Raw genomic sequence first — 16,669 nt, forward strand, 5'->3', positions numbered from 1 at the left:
GTGCTGAAAGCAGGAGAAATGGTCATCCCCAGGGAAGACCACACCAATTGCTTATCCAATACCAAATGGCCATCCCAGAAAACATGTGTGTATGTGTATGTGTGTATATATAGTTATACAGACTAAGCAGGTTATATGTTTATATGTTTAAGAACATACACATGGCAAAAGTGGAAATGATAGAATATAATCTCAAAAATAATTTAAAAATTAAACTAGTAAAATTTAGTAAAAAAAAAAAAATTAGTAAAACTAGCAAAACTCAGTCAAAAAGAAACAGAAAAATCTGAACTGACCTTCAACAAGTAAATATTGAGTCCATAATCAAAAACCTCCCCCCAACAAAAGCCCAGAACCAGATGGTGTCACTGATGAATTCTACCAAATGTTTAAAAACAAATTAACACAGATTCTTTGTATGCTGCAAAAAAACACAGAAAAGGGAGAAACACTTGCTAGGTCATCCTGAGGCCTGCAACATCCCTGCGTACCACAACACAGATGCAAATACATATAACCCTAATACCCCAACACCCTATAGAAATCCCCAACACACCACTACCAAGTCACATTCAGCAACAGAGGAAATGAGTATACACTGTGACCATAGGAGGATGCACCCCAGGAACGTGAGGTTGGCTAAACATGTAACTGTCCATCATTGTAACACTAGAGGGACAGCCACTTGATCATCTCCATCCCACCTGATGTCCGAAGGCCCCATCAGCCTCTCTGTGCTCACTTTCCACTCTATGTTAATGAGGGTCATCTTCTTGCCTTTCCTCAGACCCTCCAGATACACCCCTAGCTCAGGCTCTTTATAGTTGCTATTTTCTACTCCTAGAACTCTTTTCTTACAGATATCTACATGATTCACCACTCCATGCCTGGCAAGTACAAGAAGGAAAAGAGGAGGAGGAGAGGCTGCCGTGTAGCACTTTCTCTGAACCTCCTGGACTCTGTATAAAATAGGAGTCTTCTCTTATCCACAGCCTGTCTCTCACTATCTCCCTTCTCCACTCTAGATTTTTCTATGTGTTTATCATCACCTGAAATAGTGTAAAAGTTTTACTATGTAGCTGTGTGTTTACTTGCTTGCTTTGAGATGGGGTCTTGTATACCGCCCAGCCTGGCCTAGAACTCCTTCTGTGAGTGCTGCGATTTAAAGACAGCTGCACTATGCCCTGCTTCTCCTCATATATCTTGCTTGTAGTTTGTTTCTCTCGCTAGAATGTAAATTTCCTTGGGACAGGGATATTTGAGCCCTTCTATCCATGGCTACAACTGTAGCATTTGAACTAGGAACCCAATGGCCAACACTTAATAAGCTTGAATAAGTAAATGGATACAAACAACTTACTTCAGAGCGCTCTTTCAGCAAGCAGGGAAGACTCCCACCTTACTCCCACATTCCTGATGGTGTACTTTGGGTTGGAGTGCTGAGAAGGGGAGGAACCAGAGCCAGAATTCACAAGCTGGGGTTATGAGGGTGTCAGAACCAAACTGGGTATGGTGGTACACGCCTTTAATCCCAGCACTTGGGGAAGTAGAAGCAGGCAGGTCTCTGAGTTCATGGCCAGCCTAGACTACAAATGGAGATCAAGACAGCCAGAGCTACACAGAGAAACCATGTATCAAAGAAAGAAGTGTGTGTGTGTGTGTGTGTGTGTGTGTGTGTGTGTGTAAGGGGGGAACGGGGGGGGGGTGATATCAGAGCAATAAGGCTGTGAGTAGAGGACCAGGCCACTAATAAGAGAATGCACCAAGAAGACAGTGCTAAGCTGACTCTGCCCTGGAGGCCAATGGTGATTTAGACATGTGGACAAAGCATCCACTGGGCCTGCTCTAGGAATCAGGAGAGGTAAAAGTGCAGAGGAGGAGGTGCCGATGAGGCTATGGAGGCAGTTCATGTGGAGCTTTAAATGCCAGTATGAAGAACTGAACCTTTTTTCAGAGAAACAGAGAGCTATGCAAGGCTTTAAAGCTGGCAGGGCTCATGGCATCTAGAAGCTTCCCAGACCATGTAGGATGAACAGATTACAGCAAGGAAGCAGGAAGAAGAGGAAAGCAAGAATTGGCTATCATGGAGGATAGTCCTGGAGAAAGCTGATAAGCTGATATAGGGCAGGGGAGAAGAAATGGGCAGGAGGGGTGGAACTGGGTAGAAAGGGCTTCGTGAATGAGCTGGGAGGGGTAGAGCCTCAGCTTGTATCTTAGGTCAGAACTTCCAGTAGGTCCCAAGGCAGCAGCACAAAGCTGTGGAGAATGAGGACTAAAATCTCACCATGGAGACTTGGTCCACAGAGCATCCTGACAGCCAAGCCATTTCCAGCGCTGGAAAATGGATGTCCCCTTGCTTTGAGCACTTTCCTGACCCTCCACACTCAACCAGGACAGGCCTGGAGAAGAATTAGGGTTCTCCCAGCTGGCTTGATCAGCTGAGTCACAGTGTCACTTTTAGATAAGACATGCAGCTCTGAAGATTGCCAGAGTGCAGGATAGGGGACATCTGTGTCCCCAAAACATAGCCAAGAAGCAGCCTGCCAGAGCTAAAGAAGACATTAGCATGAGCAAAACTGGCTGACGCAGGAGCATGCCTCTAACTGGGCTCCCATTCACCCAGGACTCTGTCTCCTTGAAATCTCAGTCCCTACTGGTCTCGCCAGCTCTCACCAATAGAAGGGACAGTCCCCACCCCCTACCACAATAAGCACGAGCACACCTATTGGTGCCCAGCATGTAACCAGCTGCTTGTCTCCTACAGAATGACAAGGACACCAACATGACCTATCTAGGCTTAAGGCAAGCATTTGTCTGTTTTACTCTTTGTTGCTTTCTCTGGGCCTCAGTTTTCTGATCTGTCAGATGGGATGAGAAAACCCTTCCCACAACTGTGTTAAGGGGACGATTCAGAGTCAGGTGCACCTGTGAGAGGGATGTCAGGCCTCTTCCAGACCCCAGGAAGTTCACAGAACATCCCCCCTGTGCCGGCTAGGTTTATGTCACCTTGACATAAGCTAGAGTCATCTGAGAGGAGGAAGCCTCAACTGAGAAAACGCCTCCATCAGACCCAGCTATAGGTAATCCTGTTGGGCATTTTCTTGTTCAGTGATTGATGGGGGAGGGTCCGCTGCCAGAAAGGACACCCCTGGTCCTGGGTTCTATAAGAAAGCAGGCTGAACAAGGTATAAGAACAAGCCAGGAAATAGCATCCCTCCATGACTTCTGCATCAGCTCCTGCCTCTAGGTTCCTCCTCTGTTTCAGTCCCTGCCCTGACTTCCTTCCATGATGAACTGTGATATGGAAGTGTTAGTGAAATAAAACTTTTCCTCTCTGGGTTGCTTTTGGTCATGGTGCTTCATCACAGCAATAGAGACCCCAAGACGCCCCCGAAGAGGGCCCAGGGGCACCCTAAGACCTTGGCAACACAAAAGCAGCATCATTTTGCCAACTACCAGCCAGTGTGCTCAGGGGTGCAAACATCATGCCTGGGGTACTTACTGTTTGGGTTTTTTTTTATTTTTAGAAAATGTATTTATTTTATGAATAGGGGTGTTTTGTCTGCATGTATGTGCGCCATGTGCATGCTGGTGACCGAGGAGGCCAAATCCCCTGTGTGTGTAGATTACAGTTGATTATGAGCCACCATGTGGGAGCTAGGAATTGAACCTAGGTCCTCTGGAAGAATAGCCAATGTTCTTAATTGCTGAGCTTTCTCTTCAGACCTGTGTGAGAATTTGTGTGTGTGTGTGTGTGTGTGTGTCTGTGAGAGAGAGGGAGAGACAGACAGACAGACAGACAGACAGACAGACAGACAGACAGACACAGACATAGTTAGCCTGGTGTACAAAAGGCAGTGAGAACACCTGGAGGGAGTTAGTTCCCTCTCTACCAAGAAGTTTACAAAGACCAAACTCAGGTCATCAGCCTTGGCAGCAAGTACCTTTACACACTAAGCCATCTCACCGGCCCACAGGGCATTTCTTGAAAGAGACCCTTTTCTGGTAGGCAGTGGTGCCACACACACCTTTAAGCCCAGCACTCAGGAGGCAGAGGCAGGAAGAGCTCTATGAGTTCAAGGCCAGTCTGGTCTACAGAGCAAGTTCCAGGACAGCTATGGGTACACAAAGAAACCCTGTCTCAAAAGAAGAGAGAGAACGACAGAGACAGAGAGAGGCAGAGACACACAGAGAGAGACAGAGGCACACAGAGACACACAGAGACAGAGACACACAAAGACAGAGAGGGACTGAGAGAGACAGAGAGAGGGACAAAGAGAAGACCCTTTCTTAAATGAGGACAGGAAGAAACCAGCTTTTCTCCCTAGCAGAATACCTGCTAAGCTCAGACTCTCCTAGACTAAGGCCACCTCAAGGGCCCCCACTGTCCTGCCCATGTTAGTTGGCTTTAGGAAGGATGGGCTCTGGGGTCTGAACCCTCTTGGGGAAGTCTTAGGGTAGAATGCTAGAAGGAGCAGAGTGCAGTGTGGGAAAGGGAGAGAGACCAGGAGGGTTAGAAGGACAGCATCAGGAGAATCATGAAGGTCATGGGGGTGTTCTAGTAGCCTATAGGCCAAGCATGCCCTGCTAGAAAGGTCACACCTGCCTCAAGTAAAGCAAGAGCAGAGCCCACTCGAAAACCACAAAAGTGTCCCCAACCCTAGCACCTGGGCACCTGTCACTCAGAAGACAATGACAGAAAAAAATTCATTCCCAAGTGACTCTTGCCTGTTTCTGCCATTCTTCACCTACTCAGGTCTGTAGGAGTCAGAATCATGGGGAGAAGTGGTACCCATGACAAAGGACATGAGTGACAAGGAATTGAGTACACCGTGGATCTTCGGGGCAATTTTCTGGACCTACATTCAGAGGCAGAGTGGAAGCTGTGATTTAAGTAGAACAAGGCTTTTTAGTCCTCAGATGTGACTGGCCACCAACAGTCACCAGCACTGGCTAGAGAACAGTAAAATCATCACCAATTTACTCTTTGAGTCTAGCCAGCTCAGTGGCCCTGAAGTCTATGGATAAGGAAGGGTGATATATCCAGCACCCAGGGTCGAAGCTGGTATTATCCTCTCAGAGACAGCAAGTCCTTCCCACTCATCAGGACAGGGATGGGGAGAAAGGCAGGGACAGTGAACTGGGACAGGATGCTTGACAGTCTGGAGACACTCGGGAGGAGGTGAACACTGACTGCAGGAAGAAGACGATTTCAGACACATCAAAGAGGAACAGTACCCTTCGTGAACAGACACTAGCAAAGCTCAGGCAGGATGTGGGACCCAGGAGGGACTGGAATGGGGACCAGGAGCTGGAAAGCTTATGTTGGCCATAATTGTCTTTCAAGCAAGGTCTGCACCAGCCATGACCAAACTTTCTCATCTGGAACTTGGGGACCATTCCTCTGCCTCCCAAGGTTCACCCCACACCCTAGGACAACTAGCCCTATCTCTATCCAGACTCTCAGTGAGGGGTCCAGAGGGACTCAGTCCAGAACCAGAAAGGAGCTTGGGATCAAATCTAGGGATCTGTTTGCTAGGGAACTCTCTGTGAGCCTCTGTGTACTTGCTGGGAAGTGGGGCTAGAGAGATAGTCTGGAAGGAGTGGCCAGTGCATATACCACAAAGACACAGTTAGTGTGCACCTGTGTCCTCAAGGGTTTCCCACCCATTCCCAGAGGGGACCTCACTTACATAGGAGGCCAGGAGGGTCCGTGAGGCCAAGATGAGAGCCAGGTAGAGGCAGGGAGCTGTGGCAAACAGACTAGAAGCACAGATGAGGGGCTCAGCCCTGGGGTTCACCTTCTTGTACCTTCTTGAGGCCTCTGCCCCCAGCATGACACCAATAATACCAGTTGCCACGGTCAGTGCCCCAAAAATCAGGCTAATAGGAAAGAGCAAAGAGGACTGGGTCAGACCTGCATCCCATCACTGCCTCTGGGCCAGGTTATCTTAACCCAGTTACATGATCTGGTACCATGCATCAGGAAACAAGCCCAGAACTGTAACTAGAAAGCTAAGGACCATTAACCTTGTAGGAACCTCCATCCAGGAACACCCAACAGTAAAATTTTCTCTCCCTCACCACTCCAAAAGCCCCACTCAGAAATCTTAATTTTAGAGTCCCACCCATCTTCACTGTTTAGATGACTGGTATGTACTTACTCCTGTGATTCATAACTCTTGTCTGGGCATTACACACATTGACTATTTTTGTTAATTTGGGGGTTTGTTTGTTGAGTTAGTATACTGGCTGGTTTTGTGTGTCAACTTGACACAGGCTGGAGTTACCACAGAGAAGGGAGCTTCAGTTGGGGAAGTGCTTCCATGAGATCCAGCTTTGAAGCATTTTCTTAATTAGTGATCAAGGGGGTAGGGTCCTTTGTGGGTGGTGCCATCCCTGGGCTGGAAGTCTTGGGTTCTATAAGAGGGCAGGCTAAGCAAGCCAGGAGAAGCAAGCCAGTAAAGAACATCTCTCCATGGCCTCTGCATCAGTTCCTGCTTCCTGATCTGCTTGAGTTCCAGTCCTGACTTCCTCTAGTGATCAACAGCAATGTGGAAGTAAGCTGAATAAACCCTTTCCTCCCCAACTTGCTTCTTGGTCATGATGTTTGTACAGGAATAGAAACCCCAACTAAGACAAATTGGTACCAGCATAGTGGGGTATTCCTGTGACAACCTGACCATGTTTAGGGGAGGACTGTGGAAGGACTTTGGAACTTTGAGCTAGAAGAGCCACTGATTGTTAAGAACTCTGTAGGATATTTTGTAGGAGCTTGGAAGATCATGTTGAGAACAGATAGAGACCTGACTTGTGAAATTTCAGAGGGAAGATTAAAGACTCTTATCAGGGCCATGTTGTTTTGATTGTGAAGATTCTGTGGTTTTGGTTAGCTGGGGCTGAAGTATCAGCTGTGATTAACAAGATACCAGAACTATTAAAGTGAAAACTCCGCATTACTGGGACTACTGATGCTGGTTAGCTGGAGCTAAGAAATTAGTGGTGATTAAGAAGAGACCAGCACCACTGAGGTGACATCTTCTGGGAAGTGTTTTCTGAGAGCAACAAGATGTGTGCTACAAAGGGCAGAGCTGGAGAAGTGACCAAAGCCCTTGGAGGAGCCCAGAAGATCGTGAGTTGGATCCCAGACATTGGTTTTGCTTTTGATTATGACTGTGCCCTGATATTTTTCCCTCTTGAAGAAAGAATGTATTTTAGTGGAGCCCATAGTTAAGAGACTTTGAATTTTAAAAGATATTGGACATTTTAAATAGATTGAACTTTTAATATGTAAAGACTGTGGGACTTTAGATCTTGGGGATGAATAAGAAAGTAAGGGTTGAGGCTTAATAGTGATGTGTTTGTGTGTCAAGTTGACAAAGGGTCAATTGTACTGGCTGGTTTTGTGTATCAATTTAACACAGGCTGGAGTTACCACAGAGAAGGGAGCTTCAGTTGGGGAACTGCTTCCATGAGATCCAGCTTTGAGGCATTTTCTCAATTAGTGATCAGGGGGGGTAGGGCCCCTTGTGGGTGGTGCCATCCCTGGGCTGGAAGTCTTGGGTTCTATAAGAGAGCAGGCTGAGCAAGCCAGGAGAAGCAAGCCAGTAAAGAACATCTCTCCATGGCCTCTGCATCAGCTCCTGCTTCCTGATCTGCTTGAGTTCCAGTCCTGACTTCCTCTGGTGATCAACAGCAATGTGGAAGTAAGCTGAATAAACCCTTTCCTCCCCAACTTGCTTCTTGGTCATGATGTTTGTGCAGGAATAGAAACCCTGACTAAGACAGTTAGGCTCTTGCTATGCCTTGGCTAGCCTGGAACTCACTTCATAGACCAAGCTGGCCTCTAACTCACAGAGATCACCTGTCTCTGCCTCCTGAATGCTGGGATCAAAGGGGTACACTACCATGCCTGCACATGCACCTGCTGAATCCCATGCATCTGCAACCTGGCTCCCATCCTTCCAAGCATCCCCAACAGCATTACCTTTCCCACCCACTCTTGTACCCACTTCAATACCATCTGGCTCTGATGGAGACTCTCTCTACACAGGCCCTCAGAAAGTGCTTCTTAAGACAGGATGAACTGTGTTCCTAACCACACTCTGACCAAATCCTCCAGCTGCTCTCAAACACTCAGCTCCCTGGTCCTGGGGCCCCAACTCTATTCTTTTTTTCCCCTCCCCCCAACACCTGCACATATTTTCATTCCTGCATCTGGAACACTCTGTGGTAGCTTTCTTTGACTTCTTCCCAGAATTCCCAGACCAGACGTATAGATGCAAGGCTGAGAAAGAAGGCCTGTATCAGACAGCTACTAGATACAGAGCCAGGATCCACACAGACACCATGCTCCTCCTACTCCATTCAAGCTCTTTTTAAAAGGAGTTCCAAGGTGTCAGTGAGACAGTGACTGGTGTGGATCCACAACTAAATCCAACCAGGCTCTCCAAACCCCTGTGGCTCTCTGGTATCCTCTTTACAAGCCCCTGGCCAATGTGATAGCCCTATGGGACTGGTCCTGCTGACCACTGTAGCCTCCTCTCTCAGTCCCTCATCCCCTTTGCACAAATGACAGAGTTCTCTGAGCCGGTCTCATGATTTCTGGCCAGCCTCTCTGCCTTTCTCTGCATTGTTCTCTGGAGCTCTGTGGCCCCAACACACACCTATCTCCCCCACACCATGTCCTTTCCCAGACACCAAAATTACAGTTATGTGAAATGGCCAGGGCCCAACTATTACCCCCATGGGGGCTGAGGAGAATGGCTCAGTCAGTTAAATGCTTTGCTACTCAAGCACAAAGACCTGAGTTCAGTCCCCAGCATCATCATACATGACAGACAGATGATGTCATGCATTTATAATCCCAGCACTGGGAAGGCAGAGATGGGCAGACTGGTGAGGCTTCTGGCTGGCCAGCCCAACCTAGAAATAAAGGAGGACAGCTCCTGAGCCATGACACTGAGGTTAACTATTGGCCTCCATATACACACATACACCCACACTCAGGGAAAGAATGTGACATGTGGGCTGGCAAGATGGCCCGGCAGGTACAGGGGCTTGCTGCCAAGCCTAGTAATCTAAGTTTGGTCCCCATGACTCATAAGACGGAAGGAGAGAAATGACTGCAGCAAGTTGTTCTCCAGTGTCTACACACATATGAACACACACACACACACACACACACACACACACACACACACACGGTATCAGATTTATTTTATTTTATTTTTATCTTATGGATATGGATGTTTTGCCTGCATTTATGTCTGTGCACCACATGCATTCCTGGTGCCAGTGGAAGCCAGAGAGGACATCAAGCCCCTGGTACAGGCTCTTATGAGCCACCATGTGGGTACTGGGAATCAAACTCAGGTCCTATGGAATAGCACCCAGTGCTCTTAACCACTGAGCCATCTCTCCAGCCCTTGTAACAATATTTAAAGTAAATAAATTTTGAAACAAATGTAGCCATGCAAGCCTGAACATCAGCAAACTGAGGGCAGTAGCCCTGCCAATCTGCCTCATGAGCCGTCGTCTATCCCACAAGCTGGGAACTGATGAGTGTGCCTTCTCTATGCAGCAGGGGATGTAGGAACCAAAGAAGTCAGGAACTTGCCTTAGGTTGTCTGACACAGCCTCTCAAGGACAGGGCCAGAGGTTCCCAGCCCTCTCCCACCAAGCAGAAGCCTGCATTTCACCAAGCCGTTTAATGCTCCCACAAACCTCTCAGTCAAGTGATGTCTATCCCTGAGTGTCACTCTGAGCCATCGGTGGTGGGCTCTGATCTGAAGATCTTTGAGAGACTTGGGTTGACCACCCTCCCTTAGTCAGGCAAGCCCTGAAAGTAGTCACTGGGGTGACCTCCAGCCCAGAAAAAAGAGGACTTATGTGACCTTAAAGACAGAGGTTAGAGAGCTGTGGCCAAGAAAGACTACCGACCACAAGGACCGAGGAGAAGCAAAGCTCCACAGATCTTGAAGGGAGCATGACCCTGCAGACACCTTCATTTGGGCCCACTGGAAGTTCTACCTCCAAAATCACAATAAAATTAATTTCTGGGCTTTTGCTTTTGCTTTTTGAGACACAGTTTTTCTGTGTGTAGCCCTGGATGTCTTGGAACAATCTCTGTAGACCAGGCTGGCCTCAGACTCAGAGATCTACCTGCCTCTGCCTCCCAAGTGCTCGGATTAAGGGCATGCACCACCCACTGCCCAGCAATTTCTGTTTTTTGTTTGTTTGTTTTTGTTTTTGTTTTCAGTCCGCCATCATTAATTGAATTCTCTTTGTTACAAGCAAACAGGTAGATAGGTAAAGCAAACCCCCTCCCCCAAGTCCGTCAGCTATTTTTTTTTTTTTTTTTTTTTTTTTTTTTTTTTTGGTTTTTCGAGACAGGGTTTCTCTGTAGCCCTGGCTGTCCTGGAACTCTCTCTGTAGACCAGGCTGGCCTCGAGCTCAGAAATCCGCCTGCCTCTGCCTCCCAAGTGCTGGGATTAAAGGCGTGGGCCACCACTGCCTGGCTGCAATTTTTTTTTAATTGGGCTTTTTTTTTAAGTACTGGGTCTGGAACCCAGAGCATGTGCTCTATCAGCTCAAATGCCCTTTTCTTTTCCTCTTTTCCTTTCTTTTCTTCTTTTCTTTTCTTTTCTTTCTCTCTTTTTGATTTTTTGTTTGTTTTGCCTCATGCTAGCCTCATACTCCCTACATCTCTGAATATGACCTTGAGCCTTATATATGTCATAAGCATGTATGTATATGTGTGTGTACGTATGTATGTATGTATGTATGTATGTATGTATGTATGTATGTATGTGGTGCCACAGTGCACAAGGTCAGGGGACAACCTGTGGGCGTTGGTTCTCTCCTTCCACTATGTAGGTTTCCAGGCCGCGAGCCTTGACAGCACGTGCCTTTACCCACTGAGCCACCTTGCAGGCTTCACCCTTGAAATTCCGGATCCTCTTGCCTCCTCCTCCCAAGTGCTAGGATTAAAGGCGTGAGCCACTGTGCTGACTTTGTGCGATTCTGGAATCGAATGCAGGGCCTCACGCACTCTAGGAAAGCTCCCTACTCCTGAGTCACATCCCCAGCCCAGGCCCACATTTCTGTTGTTTTAGACCATGAAGTGTGGGCCCTTTATTGTATCAAGCACGAGAAACAAATACGTCCGTCCACCAGTTCTCACACAGATGCTGTGAAGGAGGGGGCCTCAAGCCAGAGAGTGGAAGCTGAGCAGCGACAATGGGTTCGAGAAGGATCAATACCTGGAGTTCAGTCATCTTTTGGCCTGCTTACAGATCTGTCTTTGCCTCCAGAGAGGACAATGGCACAGGAAGCAAAGGCAAACCTCGAATCTCCATGTGTTTATTCACAAGATTTCTCTGAGTACCTCCAGTATGCTAGAAAGCCCTGCCAGCTGGGGAAAAAGCAGGAAGGACAATGGGCAAGTCACTGACAGTACCAGGCAGCCTTCAATGGCAACAGAACACGGGGCTTCAGAGCGACAGCTGCAGGGTTAGATAGGTTTGAATCCTGGCTACTGCTTGTTAGCTGGGTGAACTTAGACAAGTCACTTAACCTGTATGATTCTCCACCTCATTTGTAATTCAGAGACAGTATGAAAACCTTCCTCTGCAGGTTCTTTATGTAAAACATTTGGCATTAGGCCTGATGCAGACATTTTGAGTTAGAGGTGTGGCTCAGTGATAGAGCCCTTAACTAAAATCTGCCAATGAGAGGCTGGGAGTTGTCGCTCATTAGTGGAGCATTTGCCTAGAAGGCACCACAAAAAACACTTGCCTAGAGCATGCGAGGCCATGGGTTCAATCCTCAGCATGGCAAAATAAAGAAGTTTAATAAGGACTGGAGAGATAGTTCAAGCCCTTAAACCATCTTAAAAGCTTAAGAGCACTGACTGCTCTTCCAGAGGTCCTGAGTTCAATTCCCAGCAACCACATGGTGGCTCACAACCATCTGTAATGGGACCTGATGCCTTCTTCTGGTGTGTCTGAAGACAGCTACAGTGTACTCACATAAAATAAATAAATAAATGTTTAAAAAAAGAAGAAATTTAATAAATAATGATGAAGAAAAGGAAGGAAACTATGGGCAGACATCATACTGGGACAGAAACACAGACATTCTAGAAACCACACAAGCCCCCTCTGGGAATGAGGGAGTAAAACTGAGGTAAAGAAAGGAGGCTGGAGAAGAGGAATCAGACGCTGGTGTAACCAACAGAGGACCCAGCAGAGGGGAGCATAGGGCTTTAGAAGTCCAAGGAGGGTTTGGAGAGATGCTTAATGATTAAGGGCACAGGCTGCTTTTGCAGAGGACCAGATTCTCAGCATCCACATGACCAATCACAAACTTCTATAATGCTAGTTCTGGGGATATGATGCCCTCTTCTGGCCTCCTCAGGCACTGTATGTATGTGGTGTACAGACAAACATGCTAGCAAAATACCAATATACAGAAATGTAAGTTTTAAGCCCAAGAAACTAGCTGGGCAAGATCAAAGACAACGAAGGGAAACAGGAGAGAGACAGGACACCAGGGATGGAGGCAAGGAATCAGGGTATCAAGGAAGAGAAGAGACAAGGCAGGTAGGCCTAGGAGATGTTCTTGACTCCCATCAGGAGGTCACTGGAGTCACTGAAGAACCTGGCAAGAGGTGGTAGGGACAGCAGAGGAGCCCAGCAGAGTCAGAGGACTGGCCAGGCAAGAAGTGACACCTCTAAGAGAGAATGAGACCCCTCCTACAAACCAGCAAGTCTCCTGAGTGTCTAGATGCACTGATGGGGCAGAGAAGAAATGAACGCATCCCAAACATCCCTAAGCCAGAGGCGTGAAGCATCTCCCCAGTGCCTCAATTTGCAATCTGCAAAATGGGGTGACTTCACAGAAGATACTTAGGGCAAAGGGTAATCACCTAAGATTCTTATCATCCCCCCCCAAGACCCACAGAAGCCTCATATCCTTCTCCCTTTGATGCCTCCTGAACCCCCACAACAGCCACAGGAGAAGGAAGACAGGGATTCCAGCACCCAGAAAAGCCGAGCCAGATGTCTGTGGCCACTTACAATAGCAGGCTCATTCAAAGCTGGAATCTTAAGCCTGCCCTTGGGTCCAAAGCTCAGCCATCTTCACAGATGGCCGGGGCTCACAGCCTCCTGAGAACTGCCCCATGAACCAAGCCAGTGCCCTCCAGCCCGTCCTTACCTGTCCTGGCTGTGGCACTGCTCCTGGAAGCAGGGAAGCTGCAGGCCATGGACCACGCGAGCTTCAAACAGAAACTTGGGTGCCCAGAAGCCCAGAGCTCCAGTCACAAAGGCTATGGCTGTCACTCCGAGGGTTGAAAACACAAAACTCCAGCTGTAAGAGAAAGTGTCCTGGCTGAAGTCAAGATAGAGCCAGGACTGCAAGTGCCTGACCACTGCCCCAGGCACGCAGGATCCAGCCTTCTTTAATGATCCAAGCTGCCCTCATGGTCCATGCTGAAGTGACTCATGAAGCCTGAGAGTACAATGAGGCCTGCTTCCCTTCAAGACCTGAGACAGGGGCTGATGTTGCTCTCAGGAGATTGAGGAGGTTGTCAGCAAACTCCAGCAGCCTAGGAAAGCAGGAGGGGCTGGAAAAATACATCCAGTGGATAAATGAACACGGCACAAGGCTCACGCAACCTGCCCTGTTCTCAGCCACTGTTCTGCTGAGGGGACAAAGTCACAAAGGGGCATTTCAGTTAGAGAGTGGAGCTCAGAGAAGGAAGGGAGCCATGGACGATGAGACAAGCCTAGCTAGAGTCAGAGATGGATGTTGGAGTCATTGGGTCAGACAGGCTTTCTTGGGATTTGCAGCAGAGTCCAGGGACACTTACTTTCTCCCCAAGTATTTGACATCCTCACACCAGCTGCTCCTCGGAGCCCTCACAGCCACTTCTCCCTGTTTCTCAGCTGCTCCTCGGGGTATGTCTGGAACCAGCAAGATGAGCAGAGCCAAGGCCACAACATCCAAGCAGGGCATGATCTAGGGAAGGAAGGCCCTGGAGCTCAGGACCAAAATCTACCACAGCCTAGGAGACAGGAGATGACTGGCCACAGGGTCTGACTCTAGTCTAGCCTTGGCTCCAAGGTGCTAGCTATATGTAGAGCTGTCCATAATGGTTGCCCTCACCCTTATAGGGACAGTATAGCCTCTCTAACCAGGGAAGTATACAATTACTTCCCTCCTGCCCAGTACAAACTCTCCTCTACTGGGAGCAGAGAGCCTAAGATGATTGAAACTGGGAACTTAGACCAGAGGCCCTTTCCTTAGCTCATGTGTCCATTTGCCACCCTAGTTCTGCCCTGCCATCCTCTCCTGGCACCCCTTCCCATACAACATGGGTCTCACTACATAGTCTCGGGCAGCTTCAAACAGCTCAGAACCTGAGAAAGGCAAATCAGGCCAGATTCCTTGAAGCCTTTTCCTAACTCAGACTTCTGTCTATCTCTGCCTTCCATGACAGTTCAACGGAGATCTGCATGCAAGAGCAAGCTCCAGGCCCTTCTACCACCCAGTTCCTTCCTCTTCTGAGTGGTCCATATCCCTGTTCTTTATTATTTTTTTAAGATTTATTTATTTTATGTATATGAGTACACTGTTGCTGTCTTCAGACATACCAGAAGAGGGCATCGGATCCCATTACAGATGGTCATGAGCCACCATGTGGTTGCTGGGATTTGAACTCAGGACCTCTGGAAGAGCAGTCAGTGCTCTTAATCACTGAGCCATCTCTCCAGCCCCATATCCCTGTTCTAATGAGAGCCACAAACCAAGGGTTGCCTAGATATGTTCCCAGTTGTTCTGACTCCACTTCCAAGTCTCCCTAGATGGCAGTCCTTACGGCTGTTCTGTGCCTGGCCTGGCCTGGCCTGGAACTTTCTCCTTCTTGCCCAAATAATCCTTAAGAGTCCATAGGTAGCTTTAACTCCCTCTGCACCCTCTCTAGACAGGGTTTCTCTGTATAGCCCTGGCTGTCCTGGAACTCACTCTGTAGACCAGGCTGACCTAGAACTCAGAAATCTGCCTGCCTCTGCCTCCCAAGTGCTGGGATTAAAGATGTGTGCCACCAGGTAGCTTTAACTTTTATAGTAAGAGAAGCTGAGGCCCCAGACAAGGAGGCAATTTGTTTGAGGCCACACAGCCAACAGAGTAGCTGGAATTTGACCTCAAGGTCATAATTTCCATAGCCCATGTTTCCCATGAGGCCCCAATCTGACAGCAACCAACACCACACCCCCCCCCATGGTGCCAGGTACTATGCCAAGTGGCTAAGGCCACAAGAGACTGGAAAGTCCCAGTCAGCCCAGGGGGTAAACGTAGGGACAAAAAGGAAGTGAAACTTACTCGGAGGGCCCAACGCCAGTTCCCTGTCAGCTCCGCCACAGTTGATCCCAGCACATAGCCCAGACCACTGCAACAACAGGAGCAAGAGAGACAGTAGTGAGGGATGGAAGGCAGAGTCCAAGGCAGTTTGGCTGCAAGAAACTGGCTCCCCTGCCCAGGGAGACAGTTCTCTGCAGCCTCTGAGCCTATTTCCTGAGAAAGGTTCAGTTTGTTACCCTAGGTCTGACCCCTCGTGACCTCTGGCTCCTAGCCCAGGCCCTGTGCCATTCCCTCCATATAAGGATCTGCACATCCCACCACCAACCCCACCCCTTGTGTCCAAAGCCCAGCCCAGATTCAGTCAGGTTCAGGAAAAGGGGGTCAGAGCTCAGGGGCCTCCCCGTAGGGCTATAAAGCACACTTCCTCGCTAGTCGCCCAGAGCTGCCCTCCCCAGTGGGCCACGCTGCTTCTTCTCACTGCTTCGGGGAGTGTACTGAGATTCAGGAGCATAGTCATCATCGCTAAGCTCCCCCTAGCCCACTGAGTGGCAGCATTGTCCCCATGTGTACAGCCAAGGAAATAGGCTCAGAGACACGGTGATTGGGAAGGGAAGAGCAACGGTGGAATTCAGATCTCAGTCCTCCCAGTTTGATCTCTCCTATGCCCAGCACAGCCCCTGTTCTGATTCCTTCGGCCTCAGTTTACCTCTTGGGGAAGTGGGTCCAGGAGTGATACCAACCTTCCAACAGGGATGAAGATGTAAAAGACAGCCAGTGCACAGGTGCGCTGGTCCTTCACGAAGAGGTCACCCAGGACAGTGGGTGCAATGGTGGAATAGCTTGCTGCACCGGTACCCACGAATCCCCGGGACAGGAAGAAGAGCCAGGAATACTGGATAAGCCAGCACAAGACCATGGTGAGATCCAGAGATTTCCCACGGGATAAGGGGTCCGGGGGTCTAAAAGGGACCTCATGACAAAGGTCCATAGGGAAGGAGGCACAAACCAGGACTTCAAGTATCCCTCCACTCCCAACTCCAGATTCCCAAAATCACATGTGTAATCCTACTGCTTGCCCAGACCATAGGGGAGCCCTTCTTCTGGGTTTCTTTGCTAGCCAGGACAGTTTTCTAAAACGGCACCTATTACCCCAACCATCCCCAGCCCCTAGAGAACCCACCGAAGTGGGAAGTAAAATGGAGAGCCAAAAAACCTCTGGTTAAGAAAGTCTAACAGGGCCGGGCGGTGGTGGCGCACGCCTTTAATCCCAGCACTTGGGAGGCAGAGGCAGGCGGGTTTCTGA

At 48.7% G+C, this 16,669-nt stretch overlaps 1 protein-coding gene across 1 annotated transcript in view; it reads right to left on the reverse strand.

The window, feature by feature from the left end:
* Positions 1–16,669, reverse strand: part of Spns3 (sphingolipid transporter 3 (putative)) — a 57,412-nt gene that overhangs the window by 28,393 nt on the left and 12,350 nt on the right. The window contains exons 4-8 of the mRNA XM_031353877.1: positions 16,107–16,258; positions 15,388–15,454; positions 13,877–14,025; positions 13,222–13,374; positions 5,694–5,883 (exon numbers count right to left, since the gene is read on the reverse strand). Coding sequence (XP_031209737.1) covers positions 5,694–5,883; positions 13,222–13,374; positions 13,877–14,025; positions 15,388–15,454; positions 16,107–16,258 — 711 coding nt within the window. The remainder of the gene's footprint in view (positions 1–5,693; positions 5,884–13,221; positions 13,375–13,876; positions 14,026–15,387; positions 15,455–16,106; positions 16,259–16,669) is intronic.

The sequence above is a fragment of the Mastomys coucha genome, unplaced genomic scaffold (assembly GCF_008632895.1).
Source record: "Mastomys coucha isolate ucsf_1 unplaced genomic scaffold, UCSF_Mcou_1 pScaffold5, whole genome shotgun sequence".
Taxonomy (NCBI): Eukaryota; Metazoa; Chordata; class Mammalia; order Rodentia; family Muridae; genus Mastomys; species Mastomys coucha.